General features: G+C 40.6%; 1 protein-coding gene across 5 annotated transcripts in view; it reads left to right on the forward strand.

Annotated features, from left to right (window-relative positions):
* Positions 1-18,132, forward strand: part of CHD8 (chromodomain helicase DNA binding protein 8) — a 63,114-nt gene that overhangs the window by 7,591 nt on the left and 37,391 nt on the right. For 2 of the 5 annotated variants that reach the window (XM_023508795.1, XM_023508796.1), the window contains exons 1-5: positions 6,540-6,601; positions 11,857-11,904; positions 14,061-14,432; positions 15,116-15,501; positions 16,609-16,723. In XM_023508795.1, coding sequence (XP_023364563.1) covers positions 11,899-11,904; positions 14,061-14,432; positions 15,116-15,501; positions 16,609-16,723 — 879 coding nt within the window. In that variant the 5' untranslated portion in view covers positions 6,540-6,601; positions 11,857-11,898. Of the gene's footprint in view, positions 1-6,527; positions 6,602-11,856; positions 12,915-14,060; positions 14,433-15,115; positions 15,502-16,608; positions 16,724-18,132 lie in introns of those variants that run through there. The other 3 variants (XM_023508794.1, XM_003803039.3, XM_023508793.1) reach the window with 2 other exon arrangements.

Consider the following 18,132-nt stretch of genomic DNA (forward strand, 5'->3'; position numbering starts at 1 on the left):
AAAAAAAAAAAAAAAAAGAGGTTGATGTTGAAATGAGCTTTGAATTCTTTTTTTTTTTTTTTTTTGAGACAGTTTCACTATGTTGCCCTTGGTAGAGTACTGTCCCGTCACAGCTCATAGCAACCTCCAACTTTTTGGCTTAAGTGATTCTCTTGCCTCAGCCTCCCAAGTAGCTGAGACTACATACCCCTGCCTTTTTGTTGTTGTTGTTGTTGTTGTTGTTGTTGCAGTTGTTTAGTTGGCCCGGCCCAGATTCGAACCCACCAGCCTCGGTGTATGTGGCTGGTGCCATAAACACTGTGTTATGGGCACTGAGCCAAGCTGTAAATTCTTATTTATTAATAGACAAAAATGGAGAAGACGGGAGTTGTACGAGTCTAGGGAAGTGAAGATGGTAAATTTGGCTATCTTTCAGCTAAATGGCAATAGAAGCAGAAGTAGATGGATTTGAAGGATATTTAGGAGGCAAATATAGGATTTCAAAATTTTGGATATGGGTTATAAGGAGGAAAGTTTCTGGTCTCTGAAACCATGAATGGATAGGAGGTGCTAGGGGATGATTAGCTCTTTTATATGTGCATACATGGTGGTGGGAGAGACTAGAGTGACTTCTAAGAAGAGCTATTGAGTAAGCAGGTAGAGATACAGATCTGGAGTTCAGAGGTGTGATATCTTGCCCAGAGATTTAAATAAGAGACATAAGCATATAGATAATTCATTGAAGAGAAGAATGAATAATAATTAAGGCTTTGTATTTGGGTTAGACATTCTTGAAAAGAAAGTATGGCGTAAAAAGAAAAAAGGGCCTGGGACCTAAGTGAACTTCAACAATTAAAGGGTTGGTATAGGAGAAGAATAGTAAAGAAGTGGTTAAAGAGGTAATAGGAAAACCTAAAAAGTGTGGTGTGCTGGAAGCCATGGGAAAAATGTATTTAAGACTGGGAGTCAGATTTTCTGCAATCTTTATGACTCTTTCTTTTGATCTCTAAGAGTCTTTTAAGTCTCACCACTCAAAGTGATATACTGGTGACATAGAACATCTATAGCAGGCTGAGACTGACTAAAGCCAATTAGTTGAACATGATCTTCATACTCTAGAATCTAGAATATGATTATTCCTGTTGGCTTTAAATTAGGTTTAATATAGAGCTAGAGCTAGAGTGTACACTCAAGCTCCTAGTTATGAGCCTGCTGAAATTGAACTATTTTGGAGGCCATTAATTTTGGTAATGATCCCTTTTAAGGCTGGTAAGCATATCCTGGTAAGTAGGGACATTGGTCAAAAACAATTTTTTTCCTTAATTGTCTATGCAGTAATATTTGTTGAGTGCCTTCTAAGACTTAGTAGTTTTATGTCAAGTATAGTGGTAGGTGTTTCATTAATCCTCAGAAATGGCACTGTAATTTGCTGTTATCCCCTTTATGCAGAGTAATGAACTAGACTCAGAAATGTTAATCTACTTGATAGAACAGAAATTTGAACCTGGGATCCTTGAAGGTATAAACTCATTATGTTTCCATGCACAAATATAAATAAAATAAAAATAGAAGATAGTTCTCCTCAAAGAGGACTAAACAAAATGATGTGAAAGCTCATATGTGGACACATTACTTCTGACTTGACAATGGAAAGTAGGTATCAGAAAGGTGTTCAATCCCGTGGACATTGTAAAGTTCTTATATTATTGGACAGTTTTGCTTTGTTTGATATAATTGATCACTCAAGCCCTGCAACTCTCTACTCTTTTTGCTTCTGTGACTTTGGACTCTGCTTCTTCTTTAACTTTTCCTTTCTACCTAATTAAGAAGTCACAGCTTATTCTGATTTTTAAATCCTGTTCTTCTCCTGGATTCCCCTTAGCTTTTCTTCTACTAAAAATCTCAAAAAAAGGTGGGTCTACAGCAGTTGTTCTCAACCTTCCTAATGCCACAACCCTTTAATACAGTTCCTGTGGGTTGCGACCCACGGGCTGAGAACCGTTGGTCTACAGCTAAATATTTTTTGTTTGTTTTTTTGAGACAGTGTCTCACTTTGTTGCCCTCCATAGAGTACTATGGCATCATAGCTCACAGTAACCTCAAACTCTTAGGCTCGTGCCTCATCCTTTGGAGTAGCTGGGACTATAGGCGCCTGCCACAATACCCGGCTATTTTTAGAGATGGGGGTTCTTGCTCTTGCTTAGGCTGTGAACTCAGGCAATCCACCCACCTTGGCCTCCCTGAGTGCTAATGTTACAGGTGTGAGGCACCATGCCTGGCTACAGCTAAATGTTTTGATCAGCCTGCATAGCGTTTAAAGGTTTTTTAAAGATTAGTTGTCTATGTTTAAAACCTAAAAGATTCTTTGTGTGTGTGTGTGTGTGGGTGGGTTTTGTTTTTTTTTTGGCAGTTTTTTTTGGCCGGGGTTGGGTTTGAACCTGCTATCTCCGGCATATGGAGCCAGTGCCCTACTCATTTGAGCCACAGGTACCGCACCAACCTAAAAGATTCTCTATAAAGCTCTACATTTCACGGTTCTTTTATTCAGATTAATATGATGATACAAATGATTAGGTTACATTGTTGGCATTTCTAAGGTAAAGATCTAGTTAAAACTCTGTTTTTGGCTTTTGGAAAATCTTAAATTCTCTCACAACCTTGGATATGTGATTCCATTTGGCAGTACTTAGAGCTGAATAGGAGCAGCTTTTTTTGGGAGTGGACATGGGTTCTGTAGTTCTTCTCAGTCCGCCTGGGTAGAGTACTGTGACATCACAGCTCACAGCAACCTCCAACTCCTGTGCTCAAGCGAGTCTCCTGCCTCCGCCTCCCAAATAGCTGGGACCACAGGCGCCTGCCACAACACCTGGCTATTGTTTTGCTTGCAGCCATCATTGTTGTTTGGCAGGCCCAGGCTGGATTTGAACCCGCCACCTTAGGTGTATGTGGCTGGCACCTTAGCTACTTGAGCCACAGGCGCTGAGCCGTAATCTACTCTTAAAAGAACCATTTATTTAATGCTGATAACTCGCAAACTCTATTACCAAGCCAGACTTTGAAACTCATACAGATAAACTCGTATTGAATGTCACTACTTAACATGCTATAGGGATTTCAGTCAATATGGCTGAACTCATCTTTCCCTCTGAACCCCTGATTCTATTGATTTTTATCCCCTATGTATTTCTGGCTCTGCCCCTTCCTTCCCATCGTTAATTATTTTTTACACTTGATCTTAGCCAAAAGGTTAAAAAGTGATCTTATTGTTATCTTTTGAACCATATTAGTAGAATTTGAGCCCTAATCATCTTGTTAGGATTCTTGGTTGCAAACAACAGAAATCACTTTTGGCTAGCTCAAGCAGAAAGAGAATTTATTGGAAAAATATTGTGTGACTCACAAAATTAATGGAAATGTTAGAGAACCTAGTTTAGAAAACGGCCTGAAATCAAGGGAGGCAAGGCCAAAGAAAAAGCAACATCATCCACTGAATGGTCTGTATGGATGCTGCAGTTAGAGTCTAGTGCTCGCCACTGCCAAATATTATTTAACTGATTGGTCCTGGATCTTTTAGATTGCAAAGTCAAATATTCCCAAGCAGCAGCATTCACTTAAACTAACCTAGGTCGGGTGCATACTTTCTCTCTGCCAGGAAGGGGATGAGAGGACTGACCTTCCCCCTACTTCCCAGACTCTGTAGTAGAAGATAAAAATCTAGCTTTCCATTAAAGATTTTTTTTTTTTTTGACACAGATGTCATCCTTGGTAGAGTGCCTTGGCATCACAGCTCACAGCAACCTCAAACTCTTGGGCTTAAACAATTCTCTTGTCTGAGCCACCTCAGTAGCTGGGACTACAGGTGCCTGCCACAATGCCCAGCTATTTTTTGTTGCAGTTGTTGTTTAGTTGTCTGGGGCAGGTTTCGAACCCACTACCCTTGGTGTGTGTGGCTGGTGCCGTAACCACTGTGCTATGGGCGCCGAGCCTCCATTGAAGATTTTTACCTTTAGTTATTCCCATAATATAGGAGGGGGGCTTTTGGTTGCTGAGCAGAAGAAAAATTGAGCAAACATCCACTATGCAACTCTTTTTCTGGACTCTACAGTAGCCTCCTAATTGCTTCTCTATCTTCTGCCCTCTGGTCCTCTAAAGCTAGAGTTATCTAACCAAAATTTAGTTCTCACCAGGCACAGTGGCTCAACCCTGTAATTCCAACATTTTGGGAAGCCAAAGCAGGATAATCATATGAGGCCAGTGGCTGGAGAGCAGCCTGTACAACATAACAAATCCTGTCTCTACAAAAAATAAATTAGCCAGGCACTGTGGTGCATGCCTGTAGCTCCAGCTACTTGGGAGGCTGAGGCAGGAGGAATTGTTCAAGTCCAGGAGTTTGAGGTTGCAGTGAACTAAAATTGTGCCATTACACTGTAGCCTGGGCAACAGAGCAAGACCCTGTTTCTAAAAAAGACAAAAACAAAATGTTGTTCTGATCATATCATTATATGTTTCAGTGCCTCCTTGTCCACCTATAAGAGAATGCCTTAATCTGGTTGGTATTTAGGCCCTGAATGATCTGGCCTTTACCTACTCCTTCAGTCTCATCTCCATACAATTTCTTCTTTGTAAGTTATACTGTAGCAAGGCTGACCTGCAGAACTACTGAAACTTTCCTCTGTGTTCCTCATTCTGTTCCTCCTTGCCATGTGTTGTTTTGCTTTTCCTCTTAACTGTCCCTGCTTCCAGAGCAACTCTTTCTTTCTGGCCACTTTATCCTCCCACCTAGTTAACTCTGCCTCATCATTTAAGAAATTACTTTCTTGATACCTTTTGTCCTAAGTCCCTTTTCTGTGTGTTCTTGTATAACCCCCTACTGATTTCCTTGCATGTATCATCTTATATTGTAATTGTTTACATTTGACACTGTTGTCATAGTTCCTACTCTTTAGTCTCTAGTCACAAAGATACACAACTTAACCTTTGAGTGGAGAATGGGGATTCTGTCTTATTCGTTTTTAGATCCCTTGCACTAGCAGATTACTCGGTATATACTCAATAAATACTGAAATAATGAATGAATTACATAAAATATTTTATATAACTAGATTTTAGAGAATAAGTAAGATTTAAAGATGGCATATAATTCAAAGGCAACAATATTAGCAAGGCCCAGATGAGAAAAAAAATAATGGCAGCAAAAACAGGAATCACATAAAATCTTGTCTTTGCCATTTAGTTTTTTCACAGATATTCAACTCTCTAAGCCTCAGTTTTTTCATCTGTACAAGAAGGTTGGCTTCTGATAGCTAAAGTCTTTGCCACCTCCAATATCTGTTGTGTGTTGCAAGAGTGTAAAAGAGACTTGGCAAATCATTGGCTAGCGGATGCAGGAGGAGGTTTCAGAGCACCTTTGAGGTTTTGAGTTAGAATGAGTGGGAAAACAGTACTGCTGTTTACAGGAGCAAGGGTCTTTTTTTTTTTTTTTTTGCAGTTTTTGGTTTTGAACCCTCCCCTCCAGCATATGGGGCTAGCGCCCTACTCCTTTGAGCCATTGGCATGGCCCTGGAGCAAGGGTCTTTAAAAATAGTAGATCTAATGCCAAGTTTGTGTCACAGAGTACAGAAAATAGGATTTCGGTGTTGCATATGGTTTTTTCCCAGACAAAACTAGTGGTCAGGAGGTAATGGGCTGTTTTTAGTTTTCGTTTTTTTCCCCCTAACCATTAGACAACCAAGTCTAGCAGCCGTTTTAAATAACAGTTTACTTTGGGGGGATTTAAGCTTGCATACCATCATTCTGGGTTGACTAGTCTCATTGGGAATTAGAGTGGTCTCAAGTGGCTTTGCTAAGTGGACACTGACCAGTATGTCAAACCGGCTGGTGTTTCAAAAGCAGTGAAGGCAGGAGACTGAGTTTGGGGTTGAGGAGTGGGTGTGTTTCGTGGATAGGAGGTCGGTGGCTGTTAGACGGCACATGGAACCAGAAAGCAATGTTCTTGAAGGGTTAGAGCGTGAGAATGCAAGCTAGCCTTATGGGTTGTGGCAGAAAGAGTGCGTTTAAGAGTAAAAGGGTCCATATTCCAACAACTAGGCTGACTCTCACGATGGAAGGAAGATCTGGCCCCTCTCATTGGGTAGTGGGATAAGGTCGAGTCACTACTGGAGAGGGGCTGACAGGACTGCTGGAAGGCAGGGGATCCGGAGGGAGGCGGAGCTGGTCTAGTGCGGAACCCCTCCCTCCCGAGTTTACACTTTTTAGCGTGCAGAATGTAGTGGGGGTGGTAGAGAATTTAATCCCCAGCACTAGTTTCCTGCACCCGGAGACCGTTTCTCTGACCAGGCCTCCTTTTTTCAAGCAAGCTGCAGGCTTCGCCTCGGCCCTAGAAACCGGATAGGCCTCTCCGTGCGCTCTCAACCTAACCTGCGGGGGAGGAGGAGGGGAGCTCCTTATAGTCCCACCCTTTGCGCTGTTTTGCGTCTTTTTGCCTCTGGTAAGTGGCAGTAGGCTTCAGCCAATGAGGACCCGGGGCGGGCAGGAGCATGAAGTTAGGTTGCACAGGAGGAGGGGGAAACTGGTGCTGGAGAGACAGCGAGAGGGGTGAACCGGCCCCCCACGGCCGCTGCAGGTAAAGCCACTTCTCTTCTCTCCCTTACAGGGAAGAGACGCAGCTCCTTTTCTCCTTCAGGGTTAGTCAGGCATCTCAGCCTATAGCTTCCGCCCTAACATTGCTCCTACCCCAGGCATCCACACCCCCCCCCAACATCTTCCCGTCTTGGCCATCCTTACCTTGGAGGACACCCCCCCTCCAGCTCCCTTCCTCAAGTGCATATACCTCATCTTCATTTGAGGGGGCACCAGTTGCCAAAATATCCCGCCTCTGCTCTATGGGCCTTACTGGCACCAACCCCAGCAGTATGAGCAGGTAATGTACCCGGGCCCCCCACCCCCACTCTTGGTCGTGTTTTCGTCTCTATCAGCCCCTCACTTCCTTACCTAACCCTTTCTCTTTTTCCGTATGAGTATATAATTTCTGTAGTTTCTCCTTTACCACCTGAGAATACATAGCTTTCATAGTTGCCTAATTTGCTTTTCCTGTTTATTCATAAGGGCTCACTTTACCAGCCATATTTGCCCCCATATGCCCATATCCCTGATTGAGGTGTGAGTGCATTCTCCTGCAATAATTGGAAAACAAAAACAGTAGCCACATATTTGGTAGTAAGAAAGGTGAAGATAGAAAATATGGCCTAGGATCTTGATCTTGAGAAAATCTCCTGAGTGGCTCCAAGTTAATTGCTTCATTACTTATAGGCCATGTCTTTCCATCCTGATCCCTTGCTAACCCTAAATTGTGATTACATTCACTTCTGATGTTTATTTTCCATTTCTGTATAAGATTTGAGGCTCTTTGGGTCTCATAGATGTCTCCATAGTACAGTTTTTAAATGCTTCCATTTTGAAATTATGTTGGTGATTTCCATTTTAGCCCTCTTGGTTATTTTATTTTAAAGGGATTTCTCACTTAAACTGCTCTGCCCATCTTGTATTTCAGTAACATGTGTTTATGTCTATCTGCAGCTGATCCTCTTGAAAGGATACAGTTTCCAACATGGTTTATACTTTGAAGTAAAATAGTTTATTCTTTTCTGAATCTTTGAGCAGCTAGAGGTTAAGTGGGTGAGTGGTATTTTCTAAAAGTGTGTATTACAGAAAAAAGTATTGTTCAATATGGCATTCATTCATTATCTCCTAAGAGGATGGGTAGTACTCTCTATAAACGGAGAAAAGATGTCTGAGGTTGAGTTTATATAATTTTATCTATTAGACAGCTAGACTATTGCAGTATTTCTAATTCATCATAGACAGTAAATAATGATAAACTTCTTTTTGAAAGACCATAAGAAATCTTATCCCTTTCCAGAGGTATTAATAACCCTTCCCAGTCAGGCATGCTTCTTTTTCTGCCCCTAGTCCCCTAAGTTGTCTTTTACAGATCCTTACTGGCCAAGAAGATGTTGTTCAATTTTATGGGATATAAATAGCCTGTACAATGAGATTTTTCACTTGCTCACTTTTTCTTTTTCACTTGCTCAACATAAAATCACAATGTTGGGTATATATTTTATAACTGCACGTTTATCCCCACCTACAGTTCCCATAAGCCCTTCTAAGGGGCATACACACTCCATTCCCTTATTGAGAATCATTGCTTTATTGAAAGGTGGGGAGAGATTGAAATGAAAAATGGAGGGCAGAATTAAAACAAATTTTTTTTTGGAGACAGATTCTCACTCTATGTTCTGGGAAGCGTGCCGCCATGTCCTAGCTCACAGCAACCTCAAACTCTTTGGCTCAAGTGATCCCCTTGCCTCAACCTCCCAAGTAGCTGGGACTACAAATGCCTATCACAGTGCCCTGCTAGTTTTGATATTTTTAGTAGAGACAGGGTCCCAGCTTTTGCTCAGGCTGATCTTGAACTCTTGAGCTCAAGCAGTCACCCTCCTTGGCCTCTCAGAGTGCTAGGATTACAGGCATGAGCCACCATGCCTAGCCCCAAACAAAATTCTTTATCATAGAACAGACAAGTTGTATTATGGGCAAGTGTGGTGAAAATGTAAAATAAGGATAAGAGCTTGGTGACTGGATCTTCAAAAAAAAAAACCCAAGAACTATATTAAAGGTGGTAAAGCTGCTGAAGAATATCTGTTTGTACTTAGCTTTGAGGGGAAGGAGTAATTTCCCTATTTAGAAAGAGATTAAGGACAATATTGGCATATATAATAAAATGTTTTTGTACAGGTAACTGGCTTGTTACTTAAATAGGTAGCCTTGGATTTGAACCTTAATAGACCTAGTTTGTTCCTTTTGTCCCCCACCCCACCCCCAAATTTCTTTCAAGAGTCTGGTCATTAGTTTGGAATTATGGCTCATACATGTTTTTCTCTTTTGGACAATGATGGACCAAGACTAGCTTTTCATTCTTAATATGACAAAAGCTGGTATAACTTCTTTATCTAGGCAGTTTCTTTACCTTTCAGCCTGCTTAACTGTTCAGTTTTGCCACTAAGGTTTGAACTATGGAAAGAGAATTCATGAAATGGATGAGCTTGGTAGAACAGGTCGTATGTAAATACAGCTAGGGTGACCCACAAGTAATAATAGAAGAAGGTTGTAAAGAAAGTTGAATATATGTTAGAAGGTTTAATCTTGTGAGAATCAAGGACAATTTAGAGATGGAAGTTAGAAAAGAAGTAGGAGACTAGAATAAAAACTAAGTATAAGATGAACTGGATCAGTAGAATTGAGTTGATAGATAGGACTGAGAAGTAATGATACTTGGTGATGGAGCATTTAATCAGTAGCATCGTTTTGAATTATTGGGCCTAAACTGAACCAGGAAAAGCAGAAGTTTGGTCATAATATTGGGAAGAGAGAGAAAAATAATAATGTATTCATCTATAAAAGCTTATGCTTATGCTTGAGTTATATGGAGGTAACGAAATATTTCAGAAATTGTTAGCCTTGTTTGTCTCATAAAAAAATGATATCTATGCTTAAGATTGGACTATTGCAAGGGGAAGGAAGAGCAACAAATCTCATTGAATAAATAGCAAGGAATCATGGAAGGGACAAAATATGCCATGGAAGGAGAGGCCTAAATTTTCATAAGCATAATCTTCTGGTTAATGGAAACTTTCACTGTAATTTTTATATGCTACCTAGTTGTAGATAATTGTCATAAACTCTGACAGTGAATAGGAGATCAAAGATAACTGGTAGCAAAGTAGGGCATAACTAGAAAAGAAAAGTTGATATTGGAGAGGAAATTTATAAAGTTATTGAGTAGGTTTTCATTAAATCTGGAAACATTACAACTTTTCTGGTTGCCATTTTGAGTAATTTGGGGTCAAATATTAGGTATGAGAGGCTGGGATAAGCTGGTGGAATAGGTTAGACAAGAATGGGAAGTGATAAGGATCTTGGGTTGAGATGTGAAAAGTATAGGATTACTGAAGCAAGGAAGATCTTGTTTAACATTGGTGGAGATACCTTGTATACTTTGTAATTTTGACTGATGTGCCAGCTGCTGATGAGTACTCTTTTTGTCTGTGTTGGAGTTTCTGTGATATTAATCCATATAATACTGTTTTATCATGATAACTGAGATGGGTTGGGGAAAGAAAAAAATAGTTTGGAAATAATGGGGAAAAGTCTCTTCGGTCAAATCTCTGCTGTACTCCTGACAAATTTTTTTTTTTTAATCTGGTGTTTCTCAAAATTTGGGAGAAATGGTCTCATCAAATAGGCTTTTGAGTTATGTGGTAATATAAGTTCCTGTCTGGTAGTTTTTCCATTATCTTCTTTACTTACAGCCTTAGGTGTGAATTTTGCAAACATACTCTCAGCCATTTATAGAACTGTAGATAGGAAGCTTTCTATTGTCTTAGAATCAAGGAATAATATCATTTAGTTTCTTTGAGGACTAAAAGTTTATACCAGATAACGTGGGCAAATATGTTAACTCATTAACTATTTTGGGGGTAGCTAGTGTATGTACTATGACCTACCAGTTCCTTAGGGATCCACAGATAAATAAGACATACTCTCCACTATCTAGGAACTTTGTTTCCCAGGGAAAGAGGAGCTGGGTTGTGGTGCAGGATTATGCAGGGTATACATTGCATACATTCATAATGATCAATTTTTATATATTTAGTCTGACAGTTTTCCAGGAGATGGCAGGCAACCATCTTGAGAAGGAAGCAACTTTTTTATACTTTGCACTAAGGAACTGTTTAGGTCTTCAGAAGATATGGACAAGAAGTTCAAGTCATTTTAGTAAAATACAAAATATTGGCCAGGTGCGGTGGCTCATACCTCATAATGCTGGCACTTTGATCTCTACAAAAAATAGAAAAGTCAGCTGGGCACAATGTTGCACATCTGTAGTCCTAGCTACTTGGGAGACTGAGACAGGAGGATTGGTTTGAGTTCACAAGTTTAGAGTTGCAGTGAGCTATAATGATGCTACTTGATGCCATTGCACTTTAGCCCAGGCAAAAGAGTAAGATCTTATGCCATGCATACATAAATAAATAAAATATAGATGCTTTAAATAAGGTGTAAACGAATGGTGTGTTTAAAAGAGTTAGAGGCATCAAGCCATCACAAATTGGTCGAGTGTTAAAAAGGCAGAGATTAAGGGCTCATTTTATGGAGTAGAAGACCTTTAAGGTCAGTATCATTTCAGTTGGGAGAGAGATGTTTGTGCTTGAGATGGGGAAGGGAGCATTGAGGGATGTAACAGGGAGAACCACATTAAGGGAACTGTATAGTCTAAGTGGACTAGAATGTTGGTTATATAGAGGAGATGATAAGAGAGAAAGTTGGGAGTATAAATTGAAACCAAAATGATGAATGCCTTGCAGAGGAAGTTTGTGATCCTGAAACAAGAAAGGTTTCTTGAGGGGGGACTTCAGAACAAAAATGCTATGTATAGATTAATCAATACGTTAGCTAGAATAAAGTTTACAAAATTTCCTGGTTAAAACTGCTATCACATCAGTGAGATTGTACTACGAGCTTGCTTAAAGGTGGTTATCTCTGACAGCAGTTAAGTTAAAGAATGTAAACTATAAGGAAAATATATAGGCTAAAGTATATCCATAGACTTTTATTTTTCTATTTTAGTTTCAGTTTTGAAGCAGAAATGTAGGTGTTCTTTCTGCTGTATATCTGTCCTTAGATTTCTTTACATTTTTTTCTTCTTTTTCTGCTTTGATGCTATTTGATACTTTGGGTAGTACCTAAGAAGGAGAAATTTTCTCTGAAATTACCAACTTTACTTATTTTGCATTTGTATTTATATTCCCACAACAGGAGTTTCACCATCTTCCTCTGAAGACCTAGCCATCTTACTCCATGAAGGTCAGGACAATCTGACATGCACTTGTTTCTTGCTTCTTTACTTGAAGAGTAGTTCTCTTCCATTGTGTACATTTTTTTCTTAATAGGGGAGGGGAGGGGAGAGCCAGTACCCCCCCTCCCCTTCCCTCCTTAGACATTGGGAAAATACCCTCCATTACTTTCCCAAGATGGCAGACCCCATCATGGACCTGTTTGATGACCCAAATTTATTTGGCCTGGATTCTCTGACTGATGACAGCTTTAACCAGGTCACACAAGACCCCATTGAGGAAGCCCTTGGACTGCCAAGCTCTCTGGACTCTTTGGATCACATGAACCAGGATGGTGGAGGTGGTGATATTGGAGATGCATCAGCAAGTGACCTGGTTCCCCCACCAGAGGAAACAGCTCCCACAGAACTTCCCAAAGAATCCACAGCTCCAGCTCCAGAATCCTTAACCTTGCATGATTATACCACTCAGCCTGCCAGCCAGGAGCAGCCAGCCCAACCTGTCTTACAGACACCAACGCCAACATCGGGACTTTTGCAGGTCTCCAAGAGCCAGGAGATCCTAAGCCAAGGGAATCCTTTCATGGGTGTCTCTGCCACAGCTCTCTCCTCCAGTAGTGCTGGAGGACAGCCACCTCAATCAGCCCCTAAGATTGTTATCCTTAAGGCCCCACCAAGCTCCTCAGTCACTGGTGCTCATGTGGCACAAATTCAGGCCCAAGGTATCACCAGCACAGCTCAGCCCCTGGTGGCTGGCACAGCCAATGGTGGAAAAGTTACTTTTACCAAAGTGCTAACGGGCACGCCCCTTCGACCAGGTGTTTCCATTGTCTCTGGTAATACAGTGTTGGCCGCCAAGGTCCCTGGGAACCAGGCTGCTGTTCAGCGCATTGTCCAGCCCAGCCGACCAGTAAAGCAGCTGGTCCTCCAACCAGTTAAGGGTTCAGCTCCTGCTGGAAACCCTGGGGCCACAGGGCCCCCACTGAAGCCTGCAGTTACACTGACCTCTGCACCTACTCAGGTGACTTGAGTGAAAGGGGGAGGTGAATTTTGGTTTCATAGAGGGCCCAGTAGCTGTGTGAGAAAGAACACACGAGAGCTATCTGTCTCTGGGACAGTTTGTTTAATTGCATCTTTACTTTTTATCGGTCATTGTTGACAGCCACACACTTATTACTTGTTACTTAGAAGCATTGAACATTAACATTTTTTGAGCTTTTGCTACATGTTCACACTGTGCCTAGCTTGTGCTGAACAAGGCAGACACAGTCCCTGTCCTTACGGAGCTCACAGTCTGCTGGGAAAGAAATTGAACAATAATTCACAATAATGTATGATATAAAGCTTTATAGGAAATATAGGATACTTTGGGAATAAAGAGACGTCTTTGAAAAATAATATTTATATTTGTAAGACTTGTAAAAGCTATTTATATCATAACTCTTATTACTAAGATTGTCCCCCTCCTGTTTTGCTCCCTGAGAAGACTAGTTTCTGTTGTAAGAAAGTAGAGGCTCTAGCCTCTGTGAATAAAGGGTCAAAAGAGTTGGGGGTGGGGATGGGCAGTGTTAAATAGAACCAGAGGGAAGAAGCTACAAGGAGGCAAATTTCAGTTCAATAAAAGTACTTTTGTTCTAATAGAAAATTAAATGATGCCTTAGAAGATAGCCACTCATCAGGAGTTTTTCAAAAATAGGCTGGGGCAGGCTCGGCGCCTATAGCTCAACCGGATAAGGCGCCAGCCACGTACACCTAAGGTGGCGGGTTCGAATCCCCAGCCCGCACCCGCCAAACAACAATGACGGCTGCAAACAAAAAATAGCCGGGCGTTGTGGCGGGCGCCTGTGGTCCCAGCTGCTTGGGAGGCGGAGGCAGGAGACTCGCTTGAGCCCAGGAGTTGGAGGTTGCTGTGAGCTGTAATGCCACAGCACTCTACCCAGGGGGACAGCTTGAGGCTCTGTCTCAAAAAAAAAAAAAAAATAGGCTGGGGCAGAGGTGTTACAGAAGAGATTCTTTCAGGACAAATCGGAAGATGAACAAAGTGAATTGTACTATCTTCTGACCTTCAATTTTTATGATTCTAGGATGAAGATAACTGGTGTAAATATTTCAGAGTATACCATTCTTTAATGTTGTATTCTCTTGCAATATTCTTTCTTCACTTTAGGGTGAATCAAAACGCATCACCCTGGTCCTCCAGCAGCCACAGTCTGGAGGTCCCCAAGGACATCGGCATGTTGTACTAGGGAGTCTACCAGGCAAGATAGTGTTACAGGGCAACCAGCTGGCAGCCCTTACTCAAGCCAAGAATGCCCAGGGGCAGCCTGCCAAAGTAGTAACTATCCAGCTGCAGGTACAGCAGCCACAGCAAAAAATCCAGATTGTACCACAGCCTCCATCATCACAGCCACAGCCCCAGCAACCACCCTCAGCCCAGCCAGTGACTCTGTCCTCTGTACAGCAGGCTCAGATAATGGGACCAGGACAAAGCCCAGGACAAAGACTTTCAGTACCAGTCAAAGTGGTGCTGCAGCCACAGGTGAGAGACTTTGTACAGTAAGGTAAAAAATAACAAACCTTTTAGTCCATTGCTATTGTTATATCCACAACCAATTGCTGTTGAAAATGGGGCCATTCTAGATTTATACCTTTGAACTAGGAAGCAGGCCTTTATTTCCTTTACCCATCGAAACCTTATTTAATCTTGTCATGAAAAAATTAGAGAGTTATTGTTCGGTTTGAGATAAGAGATGATTTATCTAGTATTTGTCTTTGAACTATTTCATTTTGCAATCTTAATATTATAAAATAAAAACGATTTGAATTAGCCTCTCATTTGAGGGACAAAGACATAGTCAAGTGGGCATCACTCTTCCTTGGGGACATAACTGTAGGCCAGGAGTAGAATTTGAATTTTGTTTTCAGTTAGGCCAGAGACCTGAATGGTCTATATTGATTGTAATTTTTCTAAAACAATTGAGATGAGTATTGATATTAAAATATAGCAAAAGAATATTGAAGTTTAATTTGGAAGAGTTTTACTTTACTGCTTTCCCATCGAAAAATACATTTTAAAAACTGTGTAGGCTTAGTAAGGTTTAGTCTGAGCTTGGATTTGGAAGAATTAGCAATCTAGTTTCTAGGCTACCTGCGTTAGAGTTGGATTTTATTTAGCCATTTAACTACAAACAAGTTGAAATTTCAGTGTCTTTATTTTTGTAGGCTGGTTCTTCCCAAGGAACCTCTTCTGGGCTCTCCGTAGTTAAAGTTCTGAGTGCCAGTGAAGTGGCAGCTCTGTCATCACCAACAAGCTCGGCTCCTCATTCGGGGGGAAAGACAGGAATGGAGGAAAACCGTAGGCTGGAGCACCAAAAGAAGCAAGAGAAAGCAAATCGGATTGTAGCAGAGGCCATTGCTAGGGCCCGTGCCAGGGGTGAGCAGAACATCCCTCGAGTCCTGAATGAGGATGAATTACCCAGCGTTCGGCCAGAGGAGGAAGGTGAGAAGAAACGCAGGAAGAAGAGCAGTGGGGAGAGGCTGAAGGAAGAAAAGCCAAAGAAGAGCAAAACGTCTGGTACCTCCAAAACTAAAGGCAAGAGTAAGCTGAAGTGAGTACTCTCTGGCTATTTTGATGGGATGTTAAATAGCTCTGAGAAATTTGTATTTAGTGGTTACACAGTTCAAGGTTATCTATCACAGACGATAATAAGGTCTGTCTTTTCTCTGCCCTAATGCTTATATGATTTGTTAAATAGAAATTTTAAAATTACCATATTTTAAAAGAAAAACACTAAGGCGAAGGGAAGAGCCAATCGTTGGGGGCGACCTTTAAGAGCTGTGACTTTGTGTATTTGTATACAGTAGAACCTTCATAGTTGACCACCTCACTATATTGACCACCACCTAAGATAACCTAATTTTCATAGACTGGGCATGCACCACATGTACCTATCAATACAGTAGGTCTAGCTCTTATGTTAACAGTTTGTTACTGTCCCTTGGGTGGTCAATTTACAGAGGTTCTACAGTATTTGCACTGATTTTGTATCATTATAGTATTAAAGAGATTTTTCACTCCCTCTCTTACCACAAGTAAAAAGAGAACTGCTAGAGACATGGCTGCCCTGTTCTTGCATCTCATCTGTGAATTGGAGTAGATTTAAACAACTACTGTCAGCCTTAAGCAGTGATGGCAGAACGGTGGCTTGCCACATAATTCTTGTCTCAATTGAGTACTCTTTCTTTTCCCTGTCTTGTAGTTTCTCTGTTCTCTCTAGCTTTTTATTCCCTGGGATTCTTCAGCTTTTGGAATAATTATAATAATGCTTTATATTTGTATAGGATTTTTTAGTTTTTTTAAAAAAAAACAAGTGTCTAAAAATAAGGAGACCAATGCCTAGCTGGTAACAGACTAGAACTAAAACAAGGCCTTTATTTCTTAGTGCAGTATTCATTCTCCTGTCTTACACTTCCTTCCTTCAGATATTTGTGAACACAGTAAAAGCAAGAATTTGTCAAATATGATATAAAGGTCAGGCAGTGGTTTACAAACCTTATTTTCCTTTATCAAATACCCTACTCAAAAGCTGAGTGTCGTATAGACTAAAGACCTAACTAAACATTTATGTCTGTAAAGTTAGTGCATGAGTTATGTTTTCTTAATGCCTACATTTTCCTTGCCCTCACTGAAAATGAGTTTGGTTTTTCCTTTTTAGCACCATCACTCCTGTAGTGGGTAAGAAGAGAAAACGTAACACCTCATCTGATAATTCAGATGTGGAAGTCATGCCTGCACAATCACCTCGGGAAGATGAAGAAAGCAGCATTCAGGTAAAAAGATCCCTAAACTTAGGAGAAAAATTATGTTTATAATGGCTAACAAGTTAAGATTAGATACTGAGAGAGACTATGCACATTTTTTAGTTTTTCTAAACCAGAGGTCTAAGAGGTAAATGGACCTGGTCAATATCTTTTAAGTTTTTGTTTTTTTTTAGGTAAAGATCATATGACTGTAAAAATAGTGATACTCATTTTCCCAAATTCCAATGTTTTCATATACTAAGCAAATCACTGGAAATTATGCTACGTGATTGCTGCTGTGGCTATGTTAACACTTTGCTTTCTTTTAGAACTACCCAGCTATCCCTTTTGCCTTACCTTTTCTACACTTCAGGTTTCTGACTCTGTGAACTAGGGTGCTTAGGCACAAAGTTTTTTTCTACCTTTTGAAGATGAGAGACATTGGAAGTGCATGAGTTATGCACTCATAAGTTAAGTGCATAAGTTATGCACTGCTTGAGCCTAGGAGTTGGAGGTTGCTGTGAGCAGTGAAGCCATGACACTCTACCCAGGAGGACAGCTTGAGGCTCTGTCTCAAAAAAAAAAAAGAAAAGATTCAAGAGATCCATGGTACTTCTGAATAACTTTGTGGATATTTTGTATATATGCGCAGTGTCCCAGCCAATTTACTTAGCTGGGTCTTAATTTCTCATATATAAATGGAGGTTTGGACTAAGTGAACCTTAAGTGTCTATTAATATTTATTAATATACATTCAATATACTGACAAACTGATACTTGAATTCTTCTGGGAGAAATTACCATGTGAGAATAGCCAAGAAACTTTTGGAAAGGAAAATGCAGTATAAAAACAGAAATTAGAGTATACTATTATTAACTAAGACTTTGGAATTGGAAAAAACAGATTAATAAAATATAATAGAGCCTAGAAATAGGAGAACTTACTATACAGGCAGTCCTTGAGTTATAAACATCTGACTGACATATGACTCAGCACTTATGAACAGGCACTATTACAGTTAATAGGTGAATATGCCTCTTACAACTGACATGTGAGTTCAACTTAAGAACAGACCCATAGAACCTGTCTTTGTTTGTAACCTGGGGACTGCCTGTATATGGCTAAAATACGATTTTAAATCAATAGGAAGAAAGATTATTCAATAAATTATGTTATAGGCTTGGCGCCTGTGGCTCAACTGGCTAAGGCGCAAGCCATATACACCTAAGGTGGCGGGTTCGAATCCAGCCCAGCCCATCAAAACAACAATGATGGCTGCAACCAAAAAAATAGCCAGGCATTTGTAAATGTGAGCTGCTATGCCCAGCCTGTCTATAACATTATTTGTTTACTTATTTATTTATTTTTTGAGACAGAGCCTCAAGCTGTCCCCCTGGGTAGAGTGCTGTGACATCACAACTCACAGCAACCTCCAACT

Source organism: Otolemur garnettii, unplaced genomic scaffold (assembly GCF_000181295.1).
Source record: "Otolemur garnettii isolate 467f Iridium unplaced genomic scaffold, OtoGar3 scaffold00276, whole genome shotgun sequence".
In the NCBI taxonomy this organism is placed as follows: domain Eukaryota; kingdom Metazoa; phylum Chordata; class Mammalia; order Primates; family Galagidae; genus Otolemur; species Otolemur garnettii.